The sequence below is a fragment of the Clavelina lepadiformis genome, chromosome 7 (genome assembly GCF_947623445.1).
Source record: "Clavelina lepadiformis chromosome 7, kaClaLepa1.1, whole genome shotgun sequence".
In the NCBI taxonomy this organism is placed as follows: domain Eukaryota; kingdom Metazoa; phylum Chordata; class Ascidiacea; order Aplousobranchia; family Clavelinidae; genus Clavelina; species Clavelina lepadiformis.
Genome location: NC_135246.1, coordinates 1,141,197 through 1,156,803, shown reverse-complemented (window position 1 = coordinate 1,156,803; position 15,607 = coordinate 1,141,197). Strand labels below are relative to the sequence as shown.

The following is a 15,607-nucleotide window of genomic DNA, read 5'->3' as shown; positions in this document are numbered from 1 at the left end:
AAAAGTAGGCCTATGTATTTTTGCCTTTATTGACTCGTGTTCTGCAAGATTTGTAATAATATGTAGTAGTTAACCAGTTAATGATATTAATAAATGGTAAAGAACGCAAATTTATTGTTTAATCATGACATAATATAGGGAGTTCTTACTACGCCATAATAAAGTAAACTATAGGAATGACTCTTGAATGATCAAGAATGAATAGAGTGTTTCCTGCGAGAGCCAAGTAAAGATCCAAAGCATACATACCAATTGGAATGGTCCAAAGCACACTAAATTGACATGAAAAAGTTCAGAGAGCCCCAAGGAGAAATTTTCGAGTAATCAGCCTTTTAGTAAATTCAGTCTATAAAAAAACAAACAAGGATTTTATGGCATTTTCTGGTGTTTAGCGGCTCCTAAACCAAAGAAATGTTAAATTCCGTGGCTTATGCAAGAACATGCAAGAGTAAAAGCTACAAAATTTACCGACAGTGAAACACGATGGGCCAACCATAATTTTTAATGGAATGTGTTTTTAATAGGCTACAATGGATGTTACAGGAATAACTTATAAAAAGATATGGTCTACATGCACACAAACTTTTTGTTTTAAGAACAGTAACAAATTCGTTCCGTGTGTGCTACCATGGTTGCTGGGCACGTAAGCAACCGTAAGTCCGTCATGGCCGCAATTTTGGTTATTTTGTCAAGGAGAATTGCTGTATGAATCAAAACCTGCAAGTTATAAAGCTAAATAGAGCAAATACACATATATGCATGCAATTGCCGCTGTTATTACATCGTTGTTATTATGCATTTGGAACAGAGTAATTGGAAAAAGATGTTTTAAAACATGGACCATTTCTTCGATGAATGTACAATACAGATAACTGCGTGCAAACACACAGAAAGAACTTTAGAACTATTTAAAATTTAGATATGTGAAGGATTTCTTGCTTCTGCCAAGATGATTCTTCAGAATTAACACATTAGTCGGTAAAATGCTCAATTTCCGCTTAATAAGTATCTCCGAAATAAGGTTCAACGCATTCGCATGCAAAAGACTTCTCTGTCTTTCTTCAATTCCCTTTATTCTGACAAGGATAGCTGTTGCATGGATCAATGTTCCAATGATAGCTGTTCCGTGAAACACAATTTGTTTTTAAACATGAATTTAACTCTTTAGCAATATATTAATACTTTTTTTAAAACACTTTGGTGCAGAAGGTTTTCTTTAAACTCATAAAAATTGATGTGGCTTACCAAGCAACTTAGCAGTAGCTTACCTATTTCGCATATAAAGCGATGCAATATTTGGCAATTAATATCGTTCCATTTGCCATTAATCGTTTGCAAAGTACCACACAATTCAGAATTACGTCAGTTACCAGGTTGGCCCCAACGTTGAAATTCACGCTGCCCACGTAGAGAAAGCCCGGCTTCCATCAGAACATCGCCAAGTTCCTTCGACACTTTTCATTACAACGTGATAAATCCCACGTTAGACGGTGTTAGACGGTGTTAGACGGCTCATGAGTGTTTCAAACATTTTGTCCGTTTTCGCTGCAGTCGCCCAGGCAATTAAGCGCAAGTTTCTTCTGCTTCGTCGGAATTTAATGGGATTCTATAACCCTTATATGTCTTGTTTCCCATATCTGAAGACATAAGCACCAAGGGTACGTTCTTTACAAATTGCGCATTAAATTACTTTAAATTAATTAATAAATTAAGACTGCAAATTAATCAAAACTTGAAAATAGCGCCACAAAATTCCTTTTAAAACTCATAAATTCCATCGTTGAGACAAAGTTGCCTGTTTCAAACCATGATTTCTGTTGACTCTACTTCGCATATTGCACCACCCGTTGGCGTTGGCGTTTGATCGTTTTCTGACCCGTTGACCTCTACCACAAGATGGAGATCAGGATCAACATGGGCTCCATTCGGTTTAACAAGTGCGAACAATACAAGAAAAATTTTAAGCGGGAGAGAACTTACGACTTATTGCAATTCATTGCGAAACTCTTTCCCAGACTTGGGTGACATAGCAAAGTCTGAACTGTAAACTGTTTGCGTTCAAATGGACAAGTTTTCATTTTCCTTTGCCAGGATGCATAGCATCACCGACTAAACTATTTTTTTGCGTGTATTGATAGTATTGTGATGTTTGAAATGTGTAAACATTTACTTTTTTACAATATATACGTCATCACAAAACATTCCAAACACAAGCCACGTGTACGATTTACACAGAAGGTTGTCCCACAATTAAACTCACTGCACACTTGAGGGGGGGCGTTGGTTCCTTAGTCCGGCATATGTGCATATTACATGTCGGGTTTCAAGGAAATGCTCTAAACCATTTGCTCAAAAGAGGAAAACTTTACAACCCGCATCATAACATTCCACATCTATTTCGGCAATCCGTAGCAATGATTGGAATGGCGGTCTTCTGCAAGTCACCCCTGAAAGAGCAACGTGAATGGAAAGAAGCCTATTATTGTTTAGTTTGTAGAAATTTGTAGTTGTAATCTGTGTTTAAAGGCAAAATATCACAAAAAATATCTCCCAGGTTTCCTAACTAACTTTCATTGCAAATGGCGCCTTTCCAGTTGTTTTCATATTAGCAGGTGAACGTTGCCCGACTAGTTCGGTTGTAAATCCCATCATTCAAGCAAGGATTACCAACGCAAGGATTCTCGACTAAAATCAAATACTTGATAAAAAGTACAGTTTATTCTTTTCAATTGCACAAGTGTAAGTAAGTGTACAAAACGCTTCGTAGTGGAGTAGTGGACATGTGAAAACTTTGCAAAACAGGTTTGCAGAAAGTTTTTTGTTGTAAATAATGGTTTGTGTGCATAACATTTTCAATTTAAAGTTTGATGTTAGGCAATGAACTATTTTACGGATTCTGCGATATGCTGTATCGATTTGTTCGCAATTACAAATGCATGCGATATCTTCTTTTGGTATTTACTATAACGGACTAGCCTAGAAACAAGTAGGCCTACAGTAGAGTAGTAGACAATACGCTTATATTTAATTAAGTTTTAGTCTTTGTCTACCATTGTTTGTTAACATTATATTTGACACCTGTCGATTTAAATGGAGTTAAACAACAACAACAACTGAAATGCAAGATCCAAAAATAAAATTTCAGCATTTACAAAACAACCCATGACTCGTGACATAACCGTCACAATACTATACATTTAGAAAAGATTATAGACTCTACAAGGTTTAGAAGCCATAGATATTCCTATTTATCGTGTTAGACACCGCGTTTTAATCAATTGCTACTACAGAAATATCATACAATTTATGAAGCATATTGATTTCGCTGTAACATACTGCAGTAGTGGCAAATTTGTTGGTTATTTTATTAGTCTTCTTAACCGTGTACCGGGACACTCTTACCGTAATCATTGAGGAGAAATTTGAGGTTAAGAATATTACAAGCAGCTTCCAGACAGGCGCATGGTCTGTATGATTATATTTTATGAAAGATTTTTATGATATTTGGTGTAAAATGACAAAGATTATTTTTCTTCACAGGGCTCGTCTGAGAATTGAACCCGGGATCTCTTGCACCCTAATCAAGAACCCTACCCCTAGACCAACGAGCCGCTGAGGTTACACCTTTACGTTCAAACTTTATCCAATGTTTCGAGTTACACACAAAACTTATTCTTTATAGAGCTCGTCCGGGAATTGAACCCAGGACCTCTTGCATCCTAATCAAGGCCTAGACCAACGAGCCGCTAAGGTTTCATCTTTTCGCTTCATACATTATCAAAAGAATTTTTTGGTATTTGGTGTAAAACGACAACAAATATTTTTATTTACAGTCCCAGTCCGGGAATTATCGCCAACACCCTGAGAAAGAATCTTTCTGCTGGACTAATATTGTATTATTTCTTGTAAAATGAAAGCAAAAGTTCTTCGAAGCAAGGATCATCACCAGACCAACGAGCCGCTAAGGAGTAGTTGTCAAGATATGGCATAGTTGCTAAGAGACATTTGTCGATTTATATGGTGTTAAATAACAACCACAAAAAGAAAAAGAAAGTAAATCAATACTGCACAGCTTTCTTTGATTTGTCAGCCTGCATTTTGTTAATACTGTACGTTTAGAACAGCTTATAGACTCTACAACGTTTAGAGGCCATAGATATTCCTAATTGTTGTGTTAGATACCGCGTTTTAATCAATTGCTACTACAGAAATGTCATAAAATTTTTCAAGCATATCGATTTCGCTGTAACATACTGCAGCAGTGGCAATTTTTTGGTTATTTTCTTACTCTTCTTAACCGTAAACCGCGAGACTCTTATCGCAATCATCGAGGACAGCTTTGAAGCTAAGAAAGAGCTGACTTGTAGTTGTTAGAACTTACGGCAGCCTAGAATAGAGTATGACACTGTGACCTTGCTTGCAAGCTGCTTCCAGACATGGTCTGTATGATTATGAAGCTTGTCTATAAAAGAAGCCTTTTTTACCTTAACCACTGGTCACGGACAGCAGAACAATTTACGATGGCTCACGAAAGATGTCCTACAGTGATCAATCTTGGTTCTCTGAGCCTTTTATCAATAACAATCACTCGATCAATCACCAAACTCGATTTTGTACAAATACGCCAACGCGGAAGAATTATCAATCGTGTTCTAGGTATACTTGGCAGGAAGAAAGGAAACTCTTCTGAGCTTCAACTTCTGAGATTCCACTTTATCGGTTTATCACCAAAAAATAGAGATTTTAGCTAAGCAAAAAAATTATCCTCATGGAAACAAACCGATTTAAAAACAGTAGGCGAGACGATGACACGTTTCGGTTTAATTTTTCCGGTTCATGGCAATAGTTTGGGTCCATTAGAACTGCCCAAATACAGAGTATAGCCTGAAAACACCAAATAAATTTTACTAACTGAAAAAACGAAACACTCCGAATCCTAGTAGACCCATGTAATTTCACCAAAAACCTGGTTGAAGACGAAAACTCTGAAATAGATCTTTAAATAGAAACTTTTCGTCGATTATCCACATCATGCGCCGTCACGACTCTACAACATTTTCGCATTTTTTGACACTGGAGGAACATATCGAAGCCAAGGAAAAAGAACTGCTGTGGTCAACCATGTCATTTAGATACAATGAACCAGCACGTAAAACGGACTTTGCAACTCCGAATGTTCACTGCTTCAAAAACCTTACAGCACTCAATCTATGGTGTTTAAATTTTTATTGCAGAATGGCTCTTTAAAAATCTTTTGAGAATCAATTAAAAGCAAATTTGTACCACATACGTTTAGATGAAGACGTTGTTCATGCAATTTCTATTCACTACACAACTGAAAAAATTAATTGGTAAAACACCATTTTTTCCTCGATTAGTATTTTGTATACATAAGATTAATTTCCAAATTATTGTAGCAGCAAGCACACAAAAGAAAATTAAACTTCTTTAAAAACCACCTTGAACGATGGAGGGGAGAAAAAAAGTCCCCCTCCAATTATCACGTCCTTGGTAGGTAGCTCAGTCGCCTCTGGATCTGGTAAAACCTCGAATCGCTGAACCATTGTGACCAAATAAAGGAACAGTTCCATTCGGGCAAGTCGCTCACCGGGGCATTGTCGACCTCCCAAATTAAATGGGATGACGTGACTGGGTTTGAAAAAGTTTCCTTTTTCATCGATGAAACGATCCGGGTTAAATGTCTCCGGTTCATGCCAGAAATCGGGGTCCCTAAGAACTGCCCAAAGGTTGGCTATAACCTGACAACATCATAAATAGCTCTTAGTAACTGAAGGATCGAAAATTATCAGTGCGATAGAAATTTTTACAAAATAGCTATAAAAGTGAAAAGCGTGTAAATAATAACGACCGATGTAACATTTAAACCGCTCGTATTTGCCATACCGGTGTGCCTTTTGGAATACTGTAGCCTTCAAGTTCAGTATCTTGAGTAGTACTGCGATAACCCATCCCCAATAGCGGATGAAACCTCAAAACCTCGTAGATAAAAGCCTGGACGTATGGTATCTCAGTCTCATGTGATATATTAACATTGCCCGTTGGTCCTAAAAGAGTATGAAGAAACAAATTGAAAAGAGCTGACTACGTTATCTATGTAGCCCAGCAAATATTTACCTAACACATCAAAAATTGCCTTTCTCAGTTTGCTTTGCGTCTCTGGGTAATGTAGAAAAACGTGCAGACACCATCTTAGGGTGTTTGAAGTTGTATCGGTGCCAGCCAAGAAAAGATCGGAAATTTCATAAAGTAGTTGCTTCCTCTACATAAATGGTTTGATGGTTTTATGAAATGTTGCAATGAACACAAACGACAAAGAAAAATGTTTCGGAAAATTACCGTAAAGTGTTCTTTTCCCGCTTTCATTTCTTTAAGATAACAATCGATAAAATCTCTCATATCATCTTCATCGTAACTCTTTTCGTGTTCAACCACAACTTCATCAATGAGATCTGGAATTAATTGCAGAACGGTTATCGGGCGTGAATAACCAAGGATACGCAACATACTGTGTTAATGTTACTGCAGTTTTGTCCTATTATATATTATTTATTCAACTACTTAACTATTTAATAATAACTGTTTAACTATTAATATCAAACTGTGGAAGAACATTTGACTGAGAAGCTCGTTGAAGACTATAATTCTGAAATCGGTCAGAAATAGAAAAAAATATCCGTCATTCACCTAACATGCGTATTCTCCAATCCAAGATTTTATCACAACTTTTTGACACTGGAGGAACATATCGAACCCAAGGAAAGAGCAATGCTGTCTGCATTGGTTTTCCAAGTTCTTCAGAAACCCTATATTAAAACTTAAAAATAACTACATGTACATATATTCTATTAAATATTGATGATGGGTTTAAGCTGCCGTAGTTAGTCAGTTAGTCAGTTTTAATGTTGAATAGGATTGCATTGTTTCAGTTACATATTAATATCGGAATGCTTTTGGTCAGTTCAGCAATACAAATGAAACTCCATAATTATCATTATCATCATAATTACTTTAAAAAGTGATGGGCATTCGAAAATATTAGAGATTTTCCTCTTCACAATTTTAAACAATTCGAATTTCTTTCGCAAATTTGTATCATAATTATAATTGGAAACGAAAAGGTAAGTAATCGACATCTAATTTGAAATTAATTATATGTAAGTTTGAATGTACAAACAACATAATACGGACAAACAAAAATACTTATCATACTTACATTACACTTATGATGTCTACCAGCGAGCAAAGCGTTGGATTGTTATATTCGAATCTTTTTCCAAAGAGGGCGTGGCAAAGAATGTTGGTCGTCATTTTGTGAAGCAAATCCTGTACATTAAACACAAGAAAGAACTAGAAACAGTGTTTCCATATAAAAAACACGAAAATAGAATGTATAGTAATTCATTTTAAGGAAAGCAATATAACATTATTTATTAGGAATCAACAAAATTTATGGTGCTTATAATATTTCCTTCTCAATGATATCAAATATTTTTTATTCAAATACGTTTGTTCTCAAGAGAATTTGTAAACATGTGTTTTTACAAATGAATATCAAAGAAAAATCGTTAACTCATCGGTAGTTTGCAAATCGATGATATGAAATATCTTTTTATTTTGAGTTGCGGGCTGTGATAAAATATTCATAAACCTTAGTGAAACAAAATTATTGTTGTGTGAAAAACGTCAAATATGTATTTGCAGCTGTTTTTAGTAGTTTTCAAAATTCTACTTTTTATAAAGTTTTTGGTATTATTGGTGATCTACTTTTTAAGTAGAATTTCAGAAAATTTTGCAAATGGTTTTGATGCCGCTGACTTAGTTTAAAAATTGTTACCCCGATGTCAAGGGCTTTTCCATTGGTCGAATGAAGAAACTCAGTCAACTGCGATGCCTCGATGAGAATTTTGGTTTCCATGCTGCGTTTTCCGATTTCAAATCTACCAAAAATCAAGAGAGTCAAAAACGTTTTATAAGTCGGTAACAAAAACCAAACTTAAATCAAAAAATATAGACTATTCAAACTGTACAATCGGCCTATGCACGTGAAAGTATCAAAAGTATATTTGTGTTATATTTGCATTTGCTTTACCTACGAAGCGTGGAAACTAGATGTCTTCTGTGTGTAACCCAACGAGGCGTGTAGTCAACAAATGCAAGTCCGTAATTCCCGCCCGTAAGCTCCCAGAACATGGGGGATGTCGCAACTCCAGAAAACGTGGCTTGTTGCTTCACGACAGCCTGTAATTTTGTGATTAAGTTAACCCAATACACGGAAAACATGAAATTTATTTTTTTTAACATTTGTACAAAGTTAAAAATGTAAAGCACACATTTATACGACTTTATTTATATACTGGTACATAATAATTATTACGCAAACAGCTGCTACCAGTTGGTTATAAAATTGTTAGAATTACACCTGTTCATAAACTTACTTTTTGTAGTGTGGGGAAATCATTGAGTATAATCCAGTCTTTACTGCCAAGGCGAACATTCATAACCTTTCCATATTTCTTACCCCAATCTCGGAACGTTTTGTGAGCCTCTTTTCCTAAGAAGAAAGCATTACCGAATACGGGGACTCCCCGAGGACCCGGTGCAGATTTTGGTGGCCTTCGGTACCAAACCACAATCCCATGCAATACCAAAATAGAAAATAGTATCAATGCTTCCACAATCATTTCTTCTATTTCAGTTAATCTCTAAAAACACAATAAAAAATTTATCCTTGCAAATTAGGGATTTTGTATTGTCGTTAATGTCTTAAACAAGCTTTATAGTATAGCATTGGCGTTGAAGCAGACATTTTCTTCGCTTTGAAGTTGCGGTGTCTTCTTTCTAAAGTAACTTTTTGCTGCATAAACTACAACCGTCACTGAAGTGAATTTATCCCATAGTCAATACTCTTGTTATAAACGAAATATCGACAATCGCATCTTTACAAAAGTAAACTAGCGCCTCGTGTGTTGTAACACACTGTGTCAAAGTCCTCACAGCCGTATAGCTTATAAGCCTTTACCCTTTCAAACCTTTTTTCTCATATCTGCAATACCGAGATCTCTTCGTAAGCCAAAAAACTCAAAGAACTTTTGTGTAAACCTGCTTCAATGTCTACCTAACCCCGTTTGACCTCTTCTATGCAGCGAACTTTGCTCGAACTAGGGTTGGACCTAATTGCTAGTCACCATAAAAGACAAATAAATTCAAAATTTCTGGAAACAGTTCGGGTGCTTTATCACTTAGCACTTTATTTTTTAAAATATTATAACTTACAAGACAAAGGTTATGATGTTCAGCTTCAGACAAAGAAATAAATCTAAGTTGAGTTTTCCATTTTGTTCGTCCCAGATTTCACGCTACACGTTTTTAGGTCAGCACAGCTTTTGCAACTCATACCAATAACCTACTTTTTGTAAAAAGTTTGTTTCAATGGTTAACACAATAAGGCCTGTTTTGGAGGCAACGGCTACTCCAACGTACTGCCGTCTCCTGCTTAATCTTCCTACTGTGTAAGCAAAGAGATAAGGAAACGTCGCCGCGCTGTGCTATTTGGTTCATGATTTTATCAGACGTTTTGACGTTTTGACGTTTTGACGTTTTGACGTTTTGACGTTTTGACGTTTTGACGTTTTGACGTTTTGAGATCGTTCAAGATGACCGCATTTGGCGCTTTAGCACAAACATCCAGACTAAGTCATTAAATGAATTATCTTTGCCAAGAAAGTTGCTCTTTCTTCGATTTAGTTTCCTTGTCTTCTGATTAGCCAAAAATGTGCTAGCATAGTAGCCATTGTAACACAAGCGCGTCAAACACTATAGCACAGAATTAACCAAGTTAAAATTTTTTACCTGATCCTCAAATGCGAAAATCAATACATTGTGGCGATGGCGGGGGCTGTACTAACGTTTACGGATGTACTAACATAAAGCCGAAGGCTTTAGTTGTTTTTTTAAAACTCCTTCGTCTATTTTACTTTTGACTCAGTTGCTTATGTTATCCGTTATTGTTTCTTTAAGTCAGCACAACGTTCATAATGTCCAAATACTTATATACATTCCAAAATGTAGTCGTAATTACATCAGAAGAATTATCATGTCTGTTTTCACAAACACACTTTTCGGATAGAGTTTTCATAAGCCGAGATTTTTCAGAAGACACAGTTTACAAAAAGAATTAAGCCTAAACAATTTATTGTTATTTCCACAATTTGATTAGTATCATAATCGAGAAAATTCTTTGGCTTTCTGATGTTTCCTTACCTCCTTTTTGTGAAAATCGCGTAAATGTACATCCAAAAAAATTATTTTATATGTTCCAGAGTTACACAGCACTTGGTAATTATCTGTTATCGTTAATAAACATTGAGAGTGGGATCTAGCGGTGTGAGTCCAACTCGTGTTGTCTTTGGATATCGACGATATGCTTTATCTTACGTGACTATATACACGTTTTGTAAATAATTGTTTAACCAATGTATATCTGACCAGAATGTGGCAGATAACAGCAGTTGTTGTAATTTTCTCAGTTAAACGTTTGATCTGAGGTGATTTTCGAAAATTGCTGTAGATCCATTATTTCGTTTCTATTCAAAACGCTATATGCAATAACCATTCGCTATAACCATTTTTCGTGCAAATTTGGCAATTCCTACTTTTCGGAAATGTGCAGCGAACTGCGAGTTCTTATTTTCAAACAGAACTTATGCCCTTATCACCTATAAATTCCTAACATTAACTCATGGCCGGATTAATACTTAGGCCTACTGAAAACGCTATAAGCTTAAGTTTTTGACCTTTGAATTATCGAGACGTCAGCATAATTGTTAATAAACTAACAATATCAAAGAAGTTTTGTGTAAACGAAGGTTAATATTAATTAAAACCGCCCTGACTTGATCCCGTTGCCCTAGATTAGAGTTGATTGTATAATGCAGCGACTGCAAACACCTGAACAAGCCTGAACCAGTTGACATTTTGTTTGTTTGGTTGCACAATGTTTCACGCTGCACTTTACTGGGGTCCCCGGGCCCCGGTTACCGAGCTAACAGTTGTGCAAGTTCCCATGAAGACGATATTTTCTACTTAGTGAACTTTAAAAATTTAAGTAAACCAGCTTAGGTAATCACGACGAATTTGACAAAATTTGATACTAAATGTTTTCAGTGCAGAAGCGAAGAAAATGTTCCATGCAAATTTGACAATTCCTGCTTTTCGGAAATGTGCAGCGAACTGCGAGTTCTTTTTTCCAAACAGGACCCATGCCCTTTCCACCTATAAATCACTAAAATTAACTCATGGCCGGATTAATACTTAGGCCTACTGAAAACGCTATAAGTTTTTTACCTTTGAATTATAATTATCGAGACATTAGCACAAACAATGTCAATGGAGTTTGTGTAAACGAGGGTTAATATTAATTAAAACCGCCCTCTGGCTTAAACCCGTTGTCCTATTTGCTGAGTCAAAGTCCGAAAAGCATCGTCATTCATTAAAGAAGCAAAATTCGTTTTCCATACAAACAACAAGCTGGACCCAATTGACCTTTTGTTTGTACAAGATTTCACGCTGCACTTTATTGGGGTCAACAGGTCTTTTAGTTCGACAAAAATAACCTACTTTTTGCTGAATTGGTGCAATCAGGAAAAACGAAACAAGACGTGTTTTGGGAAGAACTGCTACTTCAACATATTGCGGTTTGCAGTTTCATCTTTCTTATTTGCTAATAAACGTATAAGGATACGGCAACGCTGGATTATAATCGTTTTTCAGTATGTTTAATCCTTTTAATTTGTCTTCATATGGCGCTTCACTTTTAGAGTTATCTATCGATTAGAGATCAGTAGTTGTAACTAGGGATGGGCCGATACGAACCCAAACCCGAATAGATTCGCCGAATATCGCCTTTATGGAAGATTCGGGCCAACACGAATACAATATTACTCATACATTTATTGACTTTTGTTAAAAATGATAATCTAGTTTCCCGACAATGCTAAACTAGAGTCAGCAGTACTTACAATGTAGGTCGTTTTCCTAACAATTTTGCTTTTTCAATCGTTTTTAAACACTATTTTTCGAAAGAAAACGATATTTTTTTATCGATTACGTCATTTTACAAGCAAGACTTGACAACTTTTGGATGAAATTTTATTGTTTGGTTCTAATACGAATAGATTCAGGATTCCTTCGTGTCGACCTTCATGATATTCTGGTTCGCACGAACCAGAATAATCTTCCTCGCGGCACATCCCTACTATCCATTAACTCAAACAACGCCAAAATTTTACAGCTTTTGTACAGGAAATTATGGTCGGCGACAACGGTGCATATTCTATAACTCTTGATTTTATCACGTTAAGTTCTTACTCGTAAAACAATTTCTTATCACTGACCACAAAGTTTATTTTTCACCCAGTTAGTTTGCTTAATGTGGTATGAGGTGTCACAATCTCCATCTACGCACTGACGAAAATCTTGTCAAAACCGGCGATGTTTCCTCCTCATCCACATTTTTGATTTGTTTTTTGGATTTTTTAATATGGTATTGACCGAATTTCGAACTGGTCACAAGATCCATTGAACCGAAACAACCGTCGTTCACACGTTGTTCAATGATGTTATTGCCACAGAAGCGCAGCGAAAAATCGAATCTAACTCACATGATCTCGAGCTGACCTCTCCGCCCCAGACAGACCCTTTGTTTGCTGGTGAGGCTAATGTGTGTTCAAAGAATATAAATAGCTGTATTAGCTGTATTAATTAAAGCTGATATTTGACGATGCACGTGATCGAATGCCATTACTGTATGGAGTGCAAAGTTCATTAATGTGCAACCTACAGTACAATGGGTTACAAACTTAATCAGCCCTGAATAACAAATAGCGCTTTTGTACATCATTTCTGGTCATATTTTTGATGCAATGTTCGCAGATTTTTATCAAGAGTCGTTTGTCAAAATTCTCTTTTCGGCCAAGTTTTTTAAACTTCTTTAAAAACCATGTCGTTTTGTTTTCTACCCAAAACATACTCAGTTTAATTTCTAGTCAGGTAACATCGCCTTAATGTTACAAAACTTGAAATGCATTTAGCAGTGTTCATTAACAGGTGAAACTACGTTTTCGAGATTTTGGCCAAAAAGATAGAGAGCAAATATCCAAATCACGTTTTGGTTATGCGAACTACTGTATAATCTAACTCTCACACAATAGTCCAATGGTTCTCACCCTTGCATATTTCGTAACCCCCTTACAGTCACTCTCAAACTCTGTGGCCCTTAATAGCTAACACGTGTTTCCGGGTAAAAGGAGCCAAAGATTAAAAATGTGAGAAACTTAAAGTGTCTCTTTTTGTATCTTCTCCCTCCAATACTACATTATTGAGGCCTCTAGTTTTGCCTCCAAATAACGTCCCATAGCGCCCCCGGGGTCCATGTGGCCGTGGTTAAGAAACATTGGTCTAGTCTGTATATTGTCGGTATGACAGTTGCATAAATTTACCGTGTATTTCATTTCTGTTATGGTGAAAGCTTTTAGTCATGGAATGTAGCCAATTTACTCTTTGTCAACACCATGTGGTCAGTAAAATAAAATGGGAAAACGCAGTAGGACATTTGTTGACTTTTCAGTTTCCTTTTTATCAAAAATATTTAACAAATAAAGGCAAAAAACAACAAAGTCATGAAAAATACACAACAATGTTAGAATTTAAATCAAAAAACATAAAAAATGAAGAGGACATGCTTGCGAAGAGTTGCTGACGTATAGGATGCACAATGTAAAATGTACATGTACATATTTATAACCCAAGTCTAACAAAATCATTATCATCGTTGAATGCAATTTCAGCAAGGACGTCTCATTTTCATTTTTCATTTTTTGAAGAAAAGTTAAATATATTTATTGATTAAATTTAATTTAAAAACTTTAAATTCAACCTAAAGTTGTTTTTACCCGGTGCTGTTGTTATTACCTTGAATTTAACTTTGTGCAATGCCTTTGTATATGCCGCCTGTCATTTATTTTAGTATTTTTATGTTCAGGTGGTTGCACCAAACAGTAATACGTCATTTGAAGTTGTAATTTTAGGGTGGTTGGAAATGTCGAAAACACATTATTTATGGGAAATAATATTTATTATATTATTTGGAGCTTGACACTTGGCGGTACATATCAGGCAGCTATGATGGTATGATATTGTTCCATTGGTTATACTGGTACGCTCGAGATTGATCATAAGAACAAAATATCATAAATGAAAACGTAGGCTATTGTGTGCAGCAGCTATCCGCAGACCTAGTTGTTTTACCTATTTATTGTTTCCCCTGTTTTGTTAAGTCAAATTTTCCGTCGTTATTCGGTGTCAACATACATCTATACCTCCGCTATTCCTTCCTTTTCAAGAGTTTCTTGCCTAAATTACATATGATTATGCGTTTCTTGCAAGCTTGGCGTCTCAAATGAACATTTAAGTTGCATGAATTTGCAAACGCCCTTACACAAATGGGACATGAGTAGGGCTGTTCCCCTGTGTGTATCCGTACATGACGCTTTAGAGTTTTGATGATTATGAAGCTTGAAGCTCTTTTCACATATGTTACACAAGTAGGGTCGCTCTGTTGAATGTATCACCATATGCTTGCGTGTACGTGAAAGTTTTCTGACATACGTCACGAGAGAAACGTCGTTCTTGTCGGTGTTTCTTAGGGTGTTTGTTCAAATTGCTCTTGTTTGCTAATTTTTTCTCGCAAAATTTGCAAGGGAAAAATTCTGATTCTGTTGTTCCCGGATCTACGTGTCTGTACTTAAGCATAAATCAAGAAGCTAACGCGACATGTTTACGGGTTGATCTCTTCTTACAATGTTCTTTGCGAAGGGTTTAACGTGTAAAGTGCAGAATCACTTTGCTCATATAGTATAGCTTATTACGACTACCACCACAAAGGGATATCGCGTTGGTGAACTTACATTGACATTACAATTCAAACTTGTGCTTGACTTGATGAACTTGAACTTGATGAACTGAATTGACCGTGATTTGATTTGGGTTGTTATCGTCGATATTGATATGTATATTATATTGTTATGTATGTTATGTATGTTATGTATGTTATGTATGTATGTATATTATTATGTTATTGTATATTGTTATATTGTATATTATACGATATTGTTTATACCCGATATTGCTTGTTTATTAATCATTTAGATATGTTTTTATCTTCACGGAAAATGGTGCAACAAACATCTTTAGAGTTGGCCACATAATAAAATTAGATGAAATGTTTAGGGGAGAGTGAGCATCGAGTTAGAAATATTGTTTTCCGTGTATTTTTATTAATTATTAATGCGCTTTCAGAACCAGTTCAGCTGCTTTTCAGGTATACTAAATTCGAGTTAGGGAAGTTTCCCCATGGTAATGATATTTTATATAAGATGTCTATCAACGGGACACGTTAGCAAAGACATTTTTGCCTTAAGCCCTAAGCCTTGCTCTGCTGGTACCAAAGTATAGCCTACTGGTTTTAAGATTGTAGTAGCTTACTTGCAATCGGCATTCGGCATTAGCCTACTTTGCAATCGACAGGTGC

At 36.0% G+C, this 15,607-nt stretch overlaps 1 protein-coding gene across 1 annotated transcript; it reads right to left on the bottom strand.

Annotated features, from left to right (window-relative positions):
• Positions 1-5,211: 5,211 nt before the first annotated feature.
• Positions 5,212-8,744, bottom strand: LOC143464634 (vitamin D 25-hydroxylase-like). The gene is made up of 9 exons (XM_076962520.1): positions 8,457-8,744; positions 8,111-8,259; positions 7,856-7,958; positions 7,235-7,344; positions 6,706-6,824; positions 6,358-6,470; positions 6,136-6,280; positions 5,905-6,065; positions 5,212-5,759 (listed from the first exon to the last, which is right to left on the bottom strand). Exons 1-9 carry the CDS (start codon positions 8,700-8,702, stop codon positions 5,439-5,441), a joined length of 1,467 nt encoding a protein of 488 aa, XP_076818635.1. The 5' UTR covers positions 8,703-8,744; the 3' UTR covers positions 5,212-5,438.
• Between the last annotated feature and the right edge of the window lie 6,863 nt (positions 8,745-15,607).